The sequence below is a fragment of the Simochromis diagramma genome, unplaced genomic scaffold (assembly GCF_900408965.1).
Source record: "Simochromis diagramma unplaced genomic scaffold, fSimDia1.1 OVJJ01000334.1, whole genome shotgun sequence".
NCBI lineage: Eukaryota > Metazoa > Chordata > Actinopteri > Cichliformes > Cichlidae > Simochromis > Simochromis diagramma.
Genome location: NW_024386764.1, coordinates 41,952 through 60,606, shown reverse-complemented (window position 1 = coordinate 60,606; position 18,655 = coordinate 41,952). Strand labels below are relative to the sequence as shown.

At 45.5% G+C, this 18,655-nt stretch overlaps 1 protein-coding gene across 2 annotated transcripts; it reads left to right on the top strand.

The window, feature by feature from the left end:
• Positions 1 to 2,441: 2,441 nt before the first annotated feature.
• Positions 2,442 to 18,074, top strand: vps16 (vacuolar protein sorting 16 homolog). Of its 2 annotated transcripts, none has more exons than XM_040029988.1 (24): positions 2,442 to 2,639; positions 3,114 to 3,202; positions 3,300 to 3,391; positions 3,464 to 3,592; positions 3,677 to 3,821; positions 3,911 to 4,026; positions 4,225 to 4,347; positions 4,436 to 4,491; positions 4,597 to 4,686; positions 7,479 to 7,650; positions 7,858 to 7,989; positions 8,086 to 8,213; positions 8,392 to 8,427; positions 8,507 to 8,615; positions 8,694 to 8,828; positions 9,325 to 9,433; positions 9,513 to 9,610; positions 9,697 to 9,801; positions 9,875 to 9,952; positions 10,034 to 10,120; positions 10,457 to 10,539; positions 10,705 to 10,801; positions 17,449 to 17,552; positions 17,627 to 18,074. In XM_040029988.1, the coding sequence occupies exons 1-24, from the start codon at positions 2,590 to 2,592 to the stop codon at positions 17,766 to 17,768; spliced, it is 2,505 nt and encodes an 834-aa protein (XP_039885922.1). In that variant the 5' UTR covers positions 2,442 to 2,589; the 3' UTR covers positions 17,769 to 18,074. The 2 variants fall into 2 exon arrangements, with proteins under 2 accessions (XP_039885922.1, XP_039885930.1); XM_040029996.1 differs by lacking the exon at positions 2,442 to 2,639 and adding an exon at positions 2,670 to 2,983.
• The last annotated feature ends 581 nt before the right edge of the window (positions 18,075 to 18,655 follow it).

The window sequence follows — 18,655 nt, the reverse complement described above, 5'->3', positions numbered from 1 at the left end:
AGCCCTCCCCAGTCCACAGATGGTCTTTACTTCCTGTCCAGGATCTGCAGAGTTCTCACCTGCTGTCATGTGACTGCTCAGGTAATATGGAGGAAAAATGTTTCCTAAAGAAACACAGATATCCGAACTAAACATGATGGAGGCGTCCAAATGAATATAATGAATGTAACGTTGTTTGTATGTGTAACCAGCGCCACCTGGAGGAGGAACTGTGGAAAGGTTGTGGGTGCTTGAGGTCAGCGCTCTCCTGTGACGATGATTATTTTAAACGGTTTAATGAAATGTTTTTATGGTGTAAGGTTTTCACTGATAATCTTGCCTCTGTTGTCCTTTTTTGTTCTTTTGATTCAAACATCATTTTGTCTTGGTGAGTCCGTCCAGTCGTGAAGGACGAAGGGCGGACTCACCTCTTTGTTGTTTCCTTTGTTTGTTTGAGCCACTTCCCTTTACAAACCCTGGTTACAGGTCACACACGGCGCTGATTCTCAGACCCAAACTGTTTGTGGCCCACAGGTGATGATTTGCAGTGCAGGGCCATGTGCCTGCACCTTTGGTTTGATATGTGCAGCTGAGACATTAGTAAAATGTGAACGATGGAATAAATAAATTAATCTCTTCTGGGCATTTTGTTCTACGTCTCAGTGCTCAGTCACATATGTGACGTTGTGATGTTCTTTCTATGTCATTGTGGTTCTGTAGCTGGTCTAATTGATTATTTCTGTTCTAAACTCAGTTTTAATTTCACTAAAAACCAGTTTGTCTCTAATCGAAGACATAACTGAGCTACAGTAACGATGTTCACACGTACGGAGATTCACTCAGTCTGTCTTTAATATTCACACAAACCAACCTGAAACCCCCTGTTGGTACTGGTGCTGTAATCACTTGATGATGATGATGATGATTATGTGTGTTGTGGTCACAACCACACGGCGCTGGGCAGTTTGATCTGCCCATTGCCGTCATCACAGGTGACCTGAAGCCTGGTCAGACTAGAGAACCACAGAGGAAGAACGTGGAGTTCAGCTCACAAAGACAGGAAACAGGAAGACACTGAGTGTGCTAGAGAGAGGAAACATCTGAATATCTGACGTCAGCTCATTAAAACACATTCACTGTGTCACCATGGTAACACAGGGAGGAGTGTCATCTTTTATTAAAGTCAGTGTTTGTAGTCCATCAGTGAGGAAGAGGAGGGTGAAAGAGGAAGGAGAGAGCACAGCTTCCTCTGACCTGCAGGCTAGTGATGTATCGGTAGCGAACGAAATGGCTCCTAGAGCCGGCTCTTTGAAGTGAACGACGCGAGCCGGCTCCTTATTGGGAGCCGTGGAGTTTTTTTTTGTCTTTCTCTCACCCTCTCTCGCACTTTTTTTCCGCTTCACTCAGCACGTGAGCCTTGTGCTTTGCGCTGGGCAGAGGGGTGAGGGGCAGTAGTTACACTCAGTAGCACAGGAACAGAGTGGGAGGGAGAGAGAGAGAAAGAGAGCCAGGGACAACAACGTCACATTAGAAAGGTATAGTAATCATCCACAACTATTTTCAGTTGCAGATGATAAAGGATTCAGAAAGTGTATTTATGCAGGCCCATATGACAGAGAATATGCATCTTCTTTTTGTTTTCATATTTTAATTTATATTTAATTGTGTTGTGGTTTGCAGTGTTTTGTGTTGTTTTACTTTAAATTAGTTTAAAAGGAAAAAGCTGAAAATTTAAATAGTTAAAAGTTGAAATGTGAATAGTTGATTTTTGTATTATATGATTTATTTATTACATTTTATGTGAATTAATGAAAGTATATTTACGGTGGCCCCTAGAGACAAAGCACGTACAAACTCCAAAATACGTACAAACTCCAAAACATGTACAAAACACAACAGAAGTGCTCCAGGATGCTAGGGGCAGTGTTTTGTTACCTAGTGGCTACACAAGCCAGGAAGTACCAGCGACCGGATTTGGTGTGTGGTATTAACAGGTAAATGAACTTTTTTTTTTAAATTATTTGAATATATATGAGTGCTTGTGTATAAATACACAAACAATACACATATGCTTTCAATTGTGTAATTTAAGTGATCTAGGTAGCTCTGTTTTGGAAGTTCAGTTAACGCTAGAAATGTGCTTTCGAGTTTGTACGTGTTTTGTCACTAGGGGCCACCGTATATATTTATTCATAAGCATATATTAATATAATCAAGTTTCTTTTTACATTAGTAATTCCTTTTGTGCATAATTGTATATTGTTGTTAATAATAAATTAATTAAAGCAACAAAACAACCTGAAGAGTCGGTTTGGAGCCGAAAGAGGCGGCTGTTTTTAGTGAGCCGAGCCGAAAGAGTCGGTTCTCTAAAAAGAGCCGAAAAATCCCATTACTACTGCAGGCTCAGCTGTAAACACAGAAGTTCCGTAGAGGGCAGCAGAGCGCCCGCGGCGTCTGCCTGAATAACTACCGAAGAAGAAGAAGAAGAAGCACTAGGCTGCAGTCAGCTGACCGGGCAGAGCGAGAGCTAAAGCTAACGCTACGTCCGGCCGGTGCACCGGGACTTCCTCCGGTTTGTTCCCCGGGGTACCCCCTCCTGAGAAGCGGATCATGGCGTTCATCACAGCCAGCTGGAACCCGCTGGGAGACGCCTTTTACCGGTCAGTGAGCGCCCACTGTGTCGGTCTTTCAGCTGCTAGCAGCGAGGCTAATGTTTGCTGACAGTCAGCTGACCGCAGCTCCATCCGTGTTATATACACCTGTGTTTTCTGCAGCTGTGTGATTGAGCTGTTTAAACAGAGAAATCAGCCTGTAACCTGCGCCTCTGCTTGTCATTTGACCCTGCTAAAGCTGGCTTCAGAAGCTTTTTCCCTTTAATGACGTTTCCTGAACACACACGTCACGTGAGAGGACTAACGTCCATGACGAAGTGAGCAGGAGGTTGTAGCCCATCAGAGTCAGGGTTTACTCAGGTCGGCAGGTGACGTTTGTGTGCAAGTGACAGGTGAGCTTAAAGTGAGCAGAAAGTGACCGGAGGCTGGAATAGTGTTAGGCAGATAGGGGGAGGAGCCTGCGGGGGACCGTGGGGAGGGGTTTGTTTACATTAATGTGTACTTTCCTGTGTACTACTGCAGTAAGACGGATCTGTATGAGATGAGCTGGAGTCTGCGTGATGGACTCAGAGACAGTCTGGTGGCTGCAGCTCCATACGGAGGCCCCATCGGTACAAACTAAATAAAACTTTATGAAACGCTGCATTGAGATAGTTTTTTATAGTCAGATTTAAGACTTTGACCCCTGACCTCTGTCTGACCCCTCAGCCCTGCTCAGAGAACCTCAGCGGCGTTCTCCGAGTTCTCGTCCTCAGCTGGAGATCTACTCTGCGTCAGGAGGCACCGTCGCCAGCTTCCCCGTGAGTAGCACCTGACCACACCTGGAGACAGGTTGGGTCTCTCTCTGACCCGTCTCTCTGTCTCCGTCTCAGTGGAAAAGTGGTCCAGTGGTCCAGCTCGGGTGGACGGTCTCTGACGAGCTACTGTGTATCCAGGAGGACGGCACGGTCCTGATCTATGACCTGTTTGGATCCTTTAAGAGACACTTCAGTATGGGACAGGTCAGCACACCTGAGTTTGTTCCTCTGAATAAATGAAGCTGCTCAAACGATGTCACTGATCAGGTGACCTCTATCTTTAAACAGGAAGTGGTCCAGAGTCAGGTGATGGAGGCCAAGGTGTTCCACTCCCCTTATGGAACAGGTATTGCCATAGTAACAAGCTCCTCCCGTTTCACCTTGGCCACCAACATCGATGACCTGAAGCTCCGGAGGTTACCTGAAGTCCCAGGTAACACCTGACTCACCTGAGATGGTGTTTTCACTGCCACGGTTAAGCCTTTCCACCCTTACCTGTCTGTCCACCTGTCTGTCCCTCAGGTCTGCAGGGAAAGCCATCCTGCTGGGTCGTCCTCACTCAGGACAGACAGACTAAAGTCCTGCTGTCCAACGGACCAGAACTCTTCATCCTGGACAACACGTCCTGCACTGTCGTGGTGAGACATGTAGAGACAGGTGAAGTCAGTAATGCTCAGTTTAAGATCGTTCTAACCAAAACCAGTCTGAGATGACGTTTGTCTGAGAGTCTTCGATGGTGCTGCTAATCCACAGCCAGTAATCTTCACACAGGTGATCAGATTTGTCCTCGTCTTTCTTTTACCTGTCTCACTGCCTACCTTTGTGTCTCTCTTCAGTGTCCTCCAGGCCTCAGTCCTCAGGACGGCAGCATTGTCCACATGTCTGTGTCTTTCAGCTATAAATACCTGGCTCTCCTCACTGACAGTGGACACCTGTGGACAGGCTTGTCCACCCTACAGGTGAGCAGCTGTTCTGGCCAATCAGCTTTTCAGATATCTGTGAAGCATCACCTGTGGAATGACTCACAGGTGATGCTTCTGTATGCAGGAGAAACTGAGTGACGTCGACACCAAGAAGACCATGGCGCCCAAGCAGATGTTGTGGTATGTGTGACCTCTCGTTTACCTGTGCTCTTATTTATTCAGCTGCTCACCTGTCTAAGCTCTTCTTTTACACCCATTTAACCTGGAGTTTACCTGTTTGCCCAGGTGTCGCAGACCAAAGAGCCAACAGCCATCTGTGGTGTTGATGTGGGACAGACTGCTCCTGGTGGTCGGGGTGTGTAATGAGACCATCCAGTATCCTTCAAACTTCACATTTGAACATGTTCAAACACACTTCAGGTGTGTTAAGGTTCTCCTTGGAGTTGTGCAAAGCAGCCGGTATTTGTATCTGTTAAGGGGGGAAAAGTATTTGTGTTTGTAGTTGAGTAAAATTCAAAATAGGTGTAAAAATCAATTTTTTTCTTTTTTATGCTTCTGATTTACATTACAGTGTAAGTATTCTTTAATTATATCCATTATAATAAATATGGATATGCAATATTGGTTGGTATTTTTCCATAAATCCAGCAATGAACATTTAACAAGGAACGTCATTGAAAAGAAAATAACATAACAGCCATTACCTCATCCATGGTTAAACCAACAATTAATAAAATATCATTGTGAACATTATGAACAGACAGAATAAAAACAAATAATACTTCAAAGAACTGTTCTTCTGAGAGAACATCTTAATAATGCACAGAACTAAACTTTATCAACCCCTGACTGGGAGATGTGGCAGAACAAAAGTTGTATTCTATATAATACTGTTAAACCAAAAGATGCAGCCCTGCTGTTGTCAACTGTCTGCCTAAAAACAGACACAAAGGGGTTTTTTGTGTTTTATGTTGACCATAACTCAACCATATTTCACTTTGAAGAAGATGTCTTCTGCCAACATACTCTCAGTTAAGTTTCTCCATGTAGTATTTTGTGATCACAAGCTTGTCCACATGTGAGGGCAGCAGTCTGGAGCGTTGTGGGGACAAGATACCTCTGCTTGTTGGGGCAGGTGCGATATTTCATTGCCACATGAGCCAGGGCTGCAGGGTCTGAGGTCAGTGATTCAGTGCTGTCCTCAGCTAAGTAGCTCTCAACTATCTTGAGGAGGTCATAGCACCAGATGAGGCAGATTTGGCTTTTTTGCCCACTGGTCTCACTCTCAACTGAGGATGAGCTGGGTGCTTCAGGTACCCCAGAAATAGGGCTGTTCGATATAACGATATATATCGGATGGCGATATAAAAATGTCTATCGTTTCCTATTACGCTATTGTTTGTTTCGTGTTGTCGTAAAATAAACTGTTTACAGAAATATTTTTTCATCGTTTTGATGGTCACTGTAGTGGCTATATTAATTTCTTACAAGTTCTCTCTTTCTCTTTTATTTAATATAACCACACTACGGACGGACAAGCGCCTGTTTTTATGCGTTGTCGTTAGCAACAACGACGGTAAAACCATCACGTGTCCTCTTGTTTATTTTTTTTACATAAACTTTTCACAATAAAGCTCAAGATCCTGTTGAGACTTTTCAAAATAAACTGAATCACGTGAAAGAGTATGCAGAGAGTTTACGGATGAGAAGCAAAAACGGCCCGTCAGGTGCTCATGCATCAGTTAAAACACTCGACTCCAGCTACACGACGCATAGCTGGAAACACTTCACACAATTCGAGCTGCCCGAGATTCACAGAATTTACAGAAAATGTTAAATTTTTGTGATTTATATCGTTATCGGACGATAGCTGTCTTATATCGGGATATGAGATTTTGGTCATATCACACAGCCCTACCCAGAAACATCATCCGCTTGGAGTTCTGCATCCACCTCTGCAGCCACATCTGCCTTGAGCCTGTCAAACTCTGATGACATGGGCAAGCTCTTAAATCGGAGATCCAGTAGGTTGGCTTTAAAGTAATGACCCAAGGAGTCATCAAAGACAGCCTGGAAGCGCTGAGCCAACTCAGACTGCAATATGGTCACCATTTTAAGTGCCTCGGTACATCCACATCCACCTTTAGGTTTTGAGAGCCTGCGCACAAGGGATGACAGAGACAGAGAACCCACATCCTCACACACAGTACCTCCCAGATCCATCTCTGTACTCATGGTAGTCAGTGGTCGTCTCTGCTCCAACAGTCACTGGAGCATGTGAAAGGAGGACTTCCACCTGGTTGACACATCATGCACCAATGTGTTCTTGGGAAGGCCAAGCTCTTTCTGGAATGCCAACGAGCTTGGTAGTTGGTATGGAGATGCAACCACTTCACAAAGCTTGCAAAAAGCCTTTATTCTCCACTACTGAGTTGGGCATCAGGTCAAGGCAAATAATTTCTCCCACTGTGTTTGTTATTTGTAGTGGGTGGATGGGTGGATAAGCCTGTTTTGCATTAAATGCAGCTAATATAGGTGATTGAAACTGACTTGCAGGGACAGAACATGGCTGTGATGATGATTTGGTGCTGTTGGAGAGGTTGGCACACAGTACCAGGAGAGGATGCTTTAAGTGCATGTGATTATGCATAACAGATGTTGACAGATGTTTAATATCTCTGCATTTGATGTGACTTTTGCACACATTACTTGTAACTTTGGTTTTATCTGCAGCACTGACTGTAAAATGTTTCCACACAGAACTTGAGCAAGGTTTTTGGCTACTGGAGGACACTGTGTGTCACTCACCTCTTTACACGTTACTCACTCACTCGTGCCCTGCGTTCTCATGAGGAAACGCAGCTTTTTGATATAAAGTTTTTCTCGTTCCCAAATACAAATATTTTTAAGTATTTGTTCAAAATAAGTATTCGTGAAAAACATGTTATTTGTGCCTTTCTGAATACCGTATTTGGGTTCGGCTCCACCCCTAGTTCTCCTGGAGCTCGCTCAAAAAAGTTCTCTTAGAGCTCATTTAGGTTCCGCTGGAGCTCCTTCTGGGTTTCTTGTTATAGCTGGTCATTTATAAACAAAGAATCATGTTCCGTGTTCGAGGATGTCCTCGTGAGTCATTCTCTGGTGGTTTGACCCTTGACCCCGGCCTTCAGGTATCCCATTGAGGATCCGTGTGTTTTGGTGGGAGAGATGGATGGAGTTCGGATAATCAGCTCGTCCAATCAGGAGCTGCTGCAGGAGGTTCCTCTGGTCTGTCAGGACATCTTCAAGATCGCCTCCATGGCGCCTGGAGCTCTGTTGTTGGAGGCCCACCGGGAGTACGAGGTACATCATTCAGTACCACATTAGTACTACAATACTGTCCCATTAACACTGTAATACTGCCACAGTACAACATCAGTACTTGTAAGTCCACTCCATTACATCACCTTACTGTCATTCACTGATGTCCATGTACACATGTAGTACGGGTACACATGTAGTACGGGTACAGGTCTGTCAGGCCTGACGTGTGTTTTTCTGTCTTTGCAGAAATCGAGTCAGAAGGCGGACGAGTACCTGCGGGAGATCAAGGAGCAGAGCATGCTGGGAGAAGCAGTCAGACAGTGCGTGGAGGCGGCAGGTCACGAGTATGACACCAACACCCAGAAATCCTTGATGAGGGTGAGAGCGTCCGTATGATCTGTTTTAGCATGTCAGGGTAATGCGACCTGCCCTGTACTACGACCTGTCCCTGTAATGTGGCGTGTCTCCCTCCAGGCGGCGTCCTTTGGGAAGTGCTTCCTCACAGACTTCAGTCCCGATCAGTTCGTGACGACCTGCAGGGAGCTGCGAGTGCTGAACGCCGTCAGAGACAGCAGTGTAGGGCTGCCACTCACGCACACTCAGTATCCTCTCAGTCTGCACAGGTGCATCATGGGAGATGCAGTGTGTGGTAAGGTCTCACTTTGTTCAGAGTCAGGGGCTGCATCCCTCGTCACGCCGCTGTGACCCATTCTTAGCTTTAGGATTCAGCTCAGACGGGTGTGTTACCATGGTGATGAATTCCTTGACCTCTGACCTCAGATTCAAACAGCTGACTCTACAGGTGCTGATTGACAGGTGAGTGAACTCATCGAAATGTCTCTGAGATCTCATGTTACCCCTCCACCTCTCACTCACCTGTCTCTCTCTCTCTTAGGTTGGTGTATCGGCAGTTTTACCCATTAGCCATCGAAGTCTGTCGTTACCTGAAGATCCCTGATTATCAGGGAGTCAGCCGGGTCCTCAAACACTGGGCGTCATGCAAGGTAACGGTCTCACACCTCGCCCACCTGAGACTGTTTTCACATGACTGATTGGTGTGACGTGTTTGCGTACGTGTCCAGGTGCAGCAGAAGGACCTAACAGACGATGCCATAGCACGAGCAGTGTGTATGAAAGTGGGAGACTCACCTGGGGTTTCGTACTCGGACATCGCAGCTAAAGCTTATGAATGTGGACGAGCAGAGCTCGCCATCAAGGTGAATTCTACAGAGGTTTGGAGGGTTAATTTCCATAGTATGGTTCAGTTGTTCAGGCCGGGGTCTTTCTGTGTGGAGTTTGCATGTTCTCCCCGTGTTTGCGTGGGTTCCCTCCGGGTACTCCGGCTTCCTCCCACCGTCCAAAGACATGCAACTTGTGGGGATAGGTTAATTGGATAATCCAAATTGCCCATAGGTGTGAATGTGCGAGTGAATGTGAGCGCGAATGGTTGTCTGTCCCTGTGTGTTAGCCCTGCGACAGACTGGCGACCTGTCCAGGGTGGACCCCGCCTCTCGCCCTATGAGAGCTGGGATAGGCTCCAGCGCCCCACGGATGGTTCAGTAGTCTTTGGACAGATTTGGAGCCAGGTTTCAGCTGGATGGTCACTGCCCATCTGCTATATTCAGCAGGGTCTTTCAGGATTTTCTCTGACGCTTTTGATATTGACTGTGGTCGAGTGTTTTTCAGTATTTGTCCCTGTGTGTCTCTATGAAGCTCCTGGACTTCGAGGCTCGGTCTGGAGAGCAGGTTCCTCTGCTGCTGAAGATGAAGAGGAGTCAGCTGGCTCTCAGTAAAGCTGTAGAGAGCGGAGATACTGACTTGGGTGAGTGTTTCAGCCCCACACCTTATGTGTTTGCCAGATGGATGATGTCACACTGACAGTTGGCTGTGTGTGTTGTCAGTGTACACAGTGGTGTCGTACCTGAAGAACGAGATGAACAGAGGAGATTTCTTCATGACTCTGAGGAACCAGCCGGTCGCTCTCAGCCTTTACAGACAGGTGCACCCAACTTCACCACTACCGCTCTCCTCCTCCTGGTTTACATTTGGTAATGTGTGTCTTTGTTTACATTTGTTTGCTGTCAGTTCTGTAAGCTGCAGGAGCAGGAAACTCTGAAGGACCTGTATAACCAGGACGATGACCACCAGGAACTGGCCAACTATTACGTCACTGCAAGCTACAGGGAAAAGGTAAGGACTGCTAACCGTCACGCCCAGCAGAGATTAGACTCGTGCATCATCACTGTCCACCTGCCATCTGCAGAGGTTGGAGGGCCGGCTGTCTCTCCTGCAGAGCGCTGTCGATGAGTACAACAAGGCCAAGAATGAGTTTGCAGTAAAGGTAACAAACGAACAATAAGACGTGTTTGCAGGTGTGTGTTTGTACCTGATGCTCAGGTGTGTTTCACTGATTGGTCTGCAGACCACAGAGGACGAGATGCGTCTGCTCCGTTTTCAGCGCAAACTGGACGATGAGAAAGGGGCGGGGCTTCTTGGACTGTCCCTACAGGTAGTTACAAGGGGCGGGGCTCCCTGGCCAGCTGACGTTTCCCTCTACCAGTTACCTCCACCTGCATGCTCTGTGTTCTCAGTCTCCATCACCTGGCAGTACTCCAGGTTACTTTAAAGAGGCCAGTGTGGTCGCTCCGCTTTAAAGCGCTCCTCCTCAGATCATTACAGACCCAGACTTCCTCCATGTAACTTCTAAGTTCTGGGACAGCCAATCAGATTGGCCGAATCTGCGGTTTGATTTAAGCAACTGATGAAAACTTGTTTCTGCTGATTGTGACCATAGTTACATCTGCTGTGTGTGTGTGTGTGCTGTGATGTCACTTGCTGTTTGCAGGTGACCATGGAGACGCTGTTGTCATTAGGACTCCACAAACAGGCAGAGCAGCTTTACAAAGACTTCAGAGTACCTGACAAAAGGTGTGTCACTGAGGCTGCGCTGTTATTGGCTCTCAGTCTTTTACTACAGTCTTTCCTGTCTGTCCCTCTCGCCTGTTTGCCTCTCTCATCTGTTTGCCTCTCTCATCTGTTTGCCTCTCTCATCTGTTTGCCTCTCTCACCTGTTTGCCTCTCTCACCTGTGCAGGTATTGGTGGTTGAAGTTGAAGTCTCTGGCGGAGAAGGAGGAGTGGGATGAGTTAGAGAAGTTCTCAAAGAGTAAGAAGTCTCCCATTGGCTACCTGGTAAGGAGAAGCCCCACCCCCTCTGTTATGTTGCATTAACTACAGGGTGGGCCATTTATATGGATACACCGTAATAACATGGGAATGGTTGGTGATATGAAAGTCCTGCTTGTGGCACATTAGTATATGTGAGGGGGCAAACTCCTCAAGATGGGTGGTGACCATGGTGGCCATTTAGAAGTCGGCCATCTTGGATACAACTTGTTTTTTCAATAGGAAGAGGGCCATGTGACACATCAAACTTATTGGTAATGTCACAAGAAAAACAATGGTGTGCTTGGTTTCAATGTAACTTTATTCTTTCATGAGTTATTTACAAGTTTCTGACCACTTATAAAATGTGTTCAATGGTGCTGCCCATTGTGTTGGATTGTCAATGCAACCCTCTTCTCCCACTCTTCACACACTGATAGCAACACCGCAGGAGAAATGCACGACCAATCCACTTTCCAGGAAACTGTTCATCTAGGAATGCTCGGACCTGGCACCCATAATGTGGTGGTGTACCATCTTGCTGGAAAAACTCAGGGAACGTGCCAGCTTCAGTGCATAAAGAGGGAAACACATCATCATGTAGCAATTTCAAATATCCAGTGGCCTTGAGGTTTCCATTGATGAAGAATGGACCCACTATCGTTGTGCCCCATATACCACACCAAACCATCACTTTTGTTGTTCCAACAGTCTTGGAGGGATCCATCCAGTGTGGGTTAGTGTCAGACCAATAGCGGTGGTTTTGTTTCTTAACTTCACCATTCACATAAAAGTGAATAGAAAAAGTGAAAATCTTCTGCGTGAACTGAGGGTCCTTAAAGAGTAAAAATTGGGCTGGGTTTGCATGAGCCAAGTGAGGAAACACTATAACAGGGAGCCGTCTGCACCGGGAGCCGGTCACAGACCGCAGCCTCCAGGCTGGGCACACAGCAGGAGGGAGGCAAAGGAGCCCCCCAGCCAGGCTGAGAGGGCCCCCAGAGACCCAGCAGCCACGGTCGATCACAGCTCCGGTGCAGAGAGCCCCCTCCGAGGAAACACTGGAGATATGACACAATAGGATATATACAGGGTAAAATGATAAAATAAATAAGAACGGGATACAATATAAATATAAATATAAATAGAGTAAGAAGATTAAAAAATTAATAAGAATAAAATCAATAAATATTAGGTAAAGCCTAAATTAATAATAGAATAACAGGATAGAATAAATAAGCATAAAATAAATAAACGCTAAGTAAAAGCTAAATTAAAAAGGTGGGTCTTGAGCCTGTTCTTAAAAACATGTACGTTCTCTGCGGCCCTGAGCTCCTCCGGCAGGCTGTTCCACAGACGAGGACCATACCACTGAAAAGCTGCCTCTCCATGAGTATGTGTCCTGACTTTAGGGACAATCAAAAGGCCAGTACCAGAGGACCTCAGGGTCCGCGAGGGTTCATATGGTAAAAGCAGATCTGAGAGATAAGAAGGCCCAAGACCATTAAGACATTTAAAAACCAATAAAAGAACTTTAAAATCGATCCTGAAACACACGGGGAGCCAATGCAGCGACTCTAAAACCGGTGTAATGTGGGCCCGCCCTCTGGTCTTCGTCAGCACACGAGCTGCCGAGTTTTGCAAAAGTTGTAAAGTTGAAATATTCTTCTTAGGAAGACCAGAGAGCAGGGCATTACAGTAATCAATGCGACTGGTAATAAAAGCATGCATCAGCATCTCTGTGTTGGCCCGAGAGAGAATAGGGCAGACTCTGGCTATATTTTTTAGATGATAAAATCCAATTTTGGTTACATGTTTAATATGTGGGATAAAACCAAGCTCAGAGTCAAAAATAACACCCAGGTTTTTCACTTGTAGCGAAAGACATAGTGAAAATGTCTCTAATTTAGACAAGAGTTTCTCTCTCTGAGCCTCGGGACCGATGATTAAAACTTCAGTTTTGTCCTGGTTAAGCTGTAAAAAGTTTTCTGCCATCCAAGATCTTATATCTAAAATACAGTTAAAAAGGGCATCCATTGATCTGGTGTCGTCAGGAGACACAGAGATGTACAGCTGCGTGTCAGGCGTTGAGGTGGAGCCCGTCTGCCCCAAAAAGATGCCTCCTCTCCCAGAAGGCATCAAAATTGTTAATAAAACCCACGCCGTGGGAGACACAGGCGGAGGAAAGCCAGGTGTTAAGGCTGAGCAGCCGGCTGAAACGGCCTATCCCTCTGCCACAGGTGGGGGTGGGCCTGGAGATAAAAGCACTCACCTGCAACTGACCAAGGAGGCTGAAGAGTTGGAGGAAGTCCAACTTCAGCAGCTCAGATTGCTGTTTGGGGATGTCATTGGTGCCGATGTGGATGATGAGCTGGTTAACCTGTGGGTGGGATGCCAGAATGTTGGGAATTCTGTCCACTATGTCAACAACAGTGGCTCCCGGGAACGACAGCGTGAGCGCCCCCCTCATCCGCACGTTCCTGACGATGGAATCCCCGAGGACCAGCGTGGAGAGAGGAGGTGCCACCGGGGGCTGCTGGCCATCTGAGACGCCCGCGCCGCGGCACCGGGGGTGTTCAGATGGAGATGCGCCAGCCGGACTGCGTGAGTGACTCCCAGGTAGCCGCGCTGTGGGTCCTCTTCTCCGAGGAGCCGGGGTAAAGCACAGCTCTCCGTGGTGAGTTTGCACCACAGCGTCGGGTTGCCCGCCGCGGCTCCGGGGGCGTAGTGGTGGAGATGGCGCAGACCTCAGCAACACAGCGGGATGGCGAGGGCTAGCGGTCAGAGGAAGAAAGTCCACAGGATCCAGGACATTGAATTTATTCTCCAGTACTACCGCGCCAGAGGGGTGAGGGTGCGAGAGACGGATCCTCCTGCCCCCTCTGCAGCCACCACGCGTCTCAACCACGGTCCATGGCGCTGGTTGGAGTGGAGTGGAGCTGACCAGAGCCTTGGGTCTGGCCCCTAGCTGAAACCAGGAGTTCTCGTCCTTGGCACAAGCACCAGCGACGCAAGTTGAGTGCCTGTGTTGACTGTTGGTGGGATCTTGGGACACAGCAGCTGGATGGTGCACTGTGTCGGCTAGCTCAGCGCTAGTAGCGGTGGTTTGAGCTTTGCCAAGGAGGATCGTGTCAAGTTCGCATTCAGCCCCCTGGATTTGGTATAGCGTGGATATCCTTTGTTCCAGCTCGATCACTTTTTGGCTCAGGTTGATGCAGCTTTCACAGCTGGATGTTGAGGTAAGTGGTGCCATTCCGGAATCTCGTACCTGCGACAGCGTCAAAAACAAAAACAGAAACAGAAACTGCCACTTTAGCTTACGTTAGCTAAAAAGTCAGTCGTGACGCAGCAAGAAAAGAGTTTCATTAAAAGTTCACTAAAATGACCGTGAACTTGGATGCCAGTGGATCTAAAAATAAACTCCACAGTTTTTGCGCATTCACGCTCAAGTTGCTTTGAAGAAGACGACTTGTTCCTCCAGAACACTTCCAACTTGCAGTCTGGTTCCTCCACCAAAAGTAGCTCTGTCCCAGAATTCATAGCTTAGTTTCCAACAATGGCGGCAGCTAGTTGTGTGGATGCCCTCACAGGGCATCCACACTATTGAGTTCCTGTTTCTCTTTAAACTTTATTCTTATAGTTGCTCCACGTTTTTCGGCACTTAACTACTCCCTCAGTTTTCAGCCGACTTTCTCCGTTCAAACTCTAAACTGTTCTGCTATTTCTGCTAATTCCAGCTATATCTTTTAGTGTTTATTACTATTATACTTTTTAAAATATTACACTTTTTTTCCTTTTTTTTGTCCCATTGAAATGAATGGAAAACTTCCACAATTCTGCTAAAACTTGCTTGTTTTTCAAACTTAACTACTTCCTCATACTTTCACCTAGAACCTCCATTCAAACTTTAAAACGTTCTCAAATGATTGGGCTTTTCGTGTGTGATTCAGCTTTTTCATATCTGTTACCGTTTTCATTTAATGCCTCTTTAAGTTTTCAGTTGCAGCTTTGTGATTTTTCAGAAAATATATGCGTTGTTATGGTTGCTATGCAATTAACTCAGAGTGAGAGCTGGTGCTTTCTGAAGTTTCTCTTCATGTCCGAACAACTTCTTGCTACTCGCTCAATTTCCACTCAACTTCCACAAATTATACATCAAAACGTAGGTATTTTTGCTGGCTTTAAGACAGTGTCACTATAATTATCGTGTGAGTTACGGTTTTTTCACAATTTGCCTCGAAGTGACACAAGGTCTAAAAACTCCCCATTCAAAGTCTATGGGGAGGTTGTGAAACTCAGAGCTGAAATACTGAAACTGAAGGCATTTTCAAATCGTCATATCTCCGTAACGAAGCGAAGTTAAGACATGAGGCTTGTCCCCGTATATCTTCAGACACTACTGACGCTCACAATTCAAGAATTATTTTCTCACCTATTACCGTTCTGAGATGAGTTAGACTTGTTTGAGGGTAGGAAATCTGTCCTCCTCTCATTTTTCAAACTCTGAAAATGAAGCCGTTTCTTCTCTCGTCATATCTCCGCGACAGAGTTACAAAGAGCTATGAAAATCACAGTCAAAGTTCACCAAAGTCCACTGATTCACCCAGTACAAGAATTTTGCTTCTATCCCACCTAGTTTTTGAGTTACACGACGTTTTGTAACTCCAAAAAACTGCGTTTTTCGCCTCTGACCGCATCTAATTCTGACTGCTCATCACCCTTTTTTCCAGTCCCCCACTCTCTATGCCCAGTGGCACAGTTGGTAATGACACCGGTCTGAAACCCAAAGGTCGTGGGTTCCATTCCATCTTGTTCACATGTTTTCTTCCACTACAAATTAATACACTATCAAAGACCAGTAATTCATATTGATAATTTATTACAATTCAGCAAAGTTTTATGATTTTACCAGCTTTTCTAATATGGACCTCAGATTCTTGTTAACAGTCCATGGCAGAAATACATAGAAGTACACAGCCTGATGAAGCAGACAGAAGCACTACCTCTGATTGGTGGGCTGAAATTGAGCAGAACCAGGTTGTTGTGCCTCTTTTCACCAGAAAGTTCAGTGTTTTCTCAGCCTCTTCTGCTGTTTTTTTATAAGAATTTTAAGCTTTTTCACCTTTTTTCAGTTATATGAGAACCAGTTTGGCTCAGTGAGATGAGTATGAGATGAAATTCTGCTGATTTACCTCTTTTCTGCCAAATGTTCAAACATTTCACCTCTTATCAGCATAATTCTCAGCAGCTTCTGCTCTTTTCAGCAGAATTCTGCTCATTCACCTCTTTTCAGCAGAAATTCTGCTGATTGAACTCTTTTCAGCAAAATTTTCAGTTTTTTCAGCTGTATTCAGCAAAAACCTCTTTTCAGCAGAAATTCTGCTGATTGAGCTCCTTTCAGCAGAAATTCTGCTGATTGAACTCTTTTCTGCAAAATTTTCAGCCTTTTCACCTCTTATCAGCACAATTCTCAGCAGCTTCTGCTCATTTCACCAGAATTGTCAGTATCTCCACCACTTCTTTGTGAGAATGAGTTTGGCTCAGTGAGATGAGTAGCCGCCTTGAGACCAGAAGGGCCAGGTTCGAATCCTGCTCAGGGCAACCTCTTTTTCAACTTTCAACTTTTTCAGCTTTTTTCAGCAGACATCTTCAGCGTTAAGGCATCCACACAGCATTTTCGCAGGAAATGCAAATTTTTCTAGTATTACTCTTATTATTCTTTCTGGGTCACAAAATAAACGTTTTACATATTTTCAGGCGAGAATGTAGCTGTGTAAACCTCAAATATCTGCTCAGTTTATCAAGACACCACATATTTTCAAAAGTGCTCCGACGTTTTCGGAGACGTCTGTTTCCCACCCGCACGATAGCTAGCCGAGGGCAAGGCTCGCTAGAGCCGGTGAGAACACCGGACTCCCGGCAAATCGTTTTCAAACCCACCGCCGTCTTTCGCTACTCAGGTTAAACATGATATATAAGTCAATTAGATAACTTAAAAATGTTGTTTGGCTTTTTTCAGTATTTTATTTGTTCCTGAGTAAATCGGTTTGGCTGAGATTAAGGTTATAGTTTTTACACAGCTGAATAAACGTCAAGCAGACAGCTGATTATCAGAAGTGTGAGATGCTTGAGAATTTACTCCGGTGTCCTGTTATATTTTAGATAGCAAGGAGTTTGTTAAACTTCACTGAAACAATCTCCAAATTTCATTAAACTTTAATAAACTATCATCTTGTCTTTATTTTTAGTTATTACATACCTTAAACACTTAAAGCTGTAAGCTAGTGATAGTTATATAAGAGCAGATGCTGCTGGTGCAATAAGCTGTACGTTGTACGTCCAATGGATGATGATCTGATTAGTCGACTAATCGCAAAAATAATCGGTGACTAGTCGACTATCAAAATAATCATTTGTGGCAGCCCTAATTACCAATAAGTTTGATGTGTCACATGGCCCTCTTCCTATTGAAAAAAACAAGTTGTATCCAAGATGGCCGACTTCTAAATGGCCACCATGGTCACCACCAATCTTGAGGAGTTTGCCCCCTCACATATACTAATGTGCCACAAACAGGACTTTAGTATCACCAACCATTCCCATGTTATTACGGTGTATCCATATAAATGGCCCACACTGTACATTTCCCATGAGTCTTAGCGGGATCTCTTCTTCAGGCGTTTGTTGAAGTTTGCATCAAGTGTAACAACAAGTACGAGGCCAAGAAGTACGTTTCCAAGGTGACGCCTGAGCAGAAGGTGAAGGCCCACCTGGCCGTCGGGTAAGACACCTCTGTGACATCATCACACAGCACAGGTGGGAGCACTCATGTAACTCCTCCTCTGTTCCCGACAGTGACCTGGAGGGGGCTGCAGATGCCGCCATTGAGCGCAGGAATGAAGCTGAGATTGGGGCAGTCCTCTCCAGATGCTCCGTCTCCAACAGCCTGGTGATCGAGCGGCTGAACAGAGCTCGGGCCGCCATTGCCAAAAAGTGAGCTTCCACTCTTGAGCATGACGTTGGTGGGAGCCAGCTGCTGTTACTGATCAGAGACTGTGATTGATTACTGATCAACTGATGCTTTCTTCTTCCCTTCAATTAAAAGCTTTGACTATTCACACTCGAGCGCCACACCTGGACAGAAGCACTTCCTGCTGCTGTCCCTTCACAATAAAAGCTTCAGTGTGTAGCATGGCCGGTGTTATATTGTGAAAGAGGACAGTAAGTGTCCAAGCTGACTGCATGTGTCAGTTTGTATGATTTTAAATGTTGTTAGTCGATCAATAAACATGAAAAACACAGAGTGCAGTTCTCAGTCTGACCACCGGGAGGTGACAGAAATATAAAAAGCCTCTTTGTTCTGTAAATAAAATCCTTTTCTATTAGTGCCCACTTGGATCAACTTTCCATGGTTTTCAGGATTTTCCATTAGATCATAGTACTTGGTAGCCGTGTTGTACCAAGTGTTCCTGAGTCGGAAGAAAAGCCACAGACCGAGCTGCAGGTATGTTGTCTCCTCCATGTCCACTTTTGTGGTAGTGTTCGTTTCGCATGCTACCTACATTATGAGGTACTGGACTGTAATGAAAACCAGTCGACCCGAGTATATATCAATGGGAAAAGGGACTTAAAAACAAGTTTGTACACACACCCATATTTTGTTTTCAAACTCCATTGCGGTTTATTTCACACCTCAAACCTTTAGTAAACAATTAAACAAGTAACAGTAATCTGCAATAAATTAAAGGTAGTAATAAAATACATTACTAACGCCACGTCCACACCTACACGGGTATTTTTGAAAACGCGGCTGTTTCTATGCGTTGGGCATTTCGTTCACACGTAAACTGTGTTTCGAATCACCACCAAATGAAGATTTTTTTA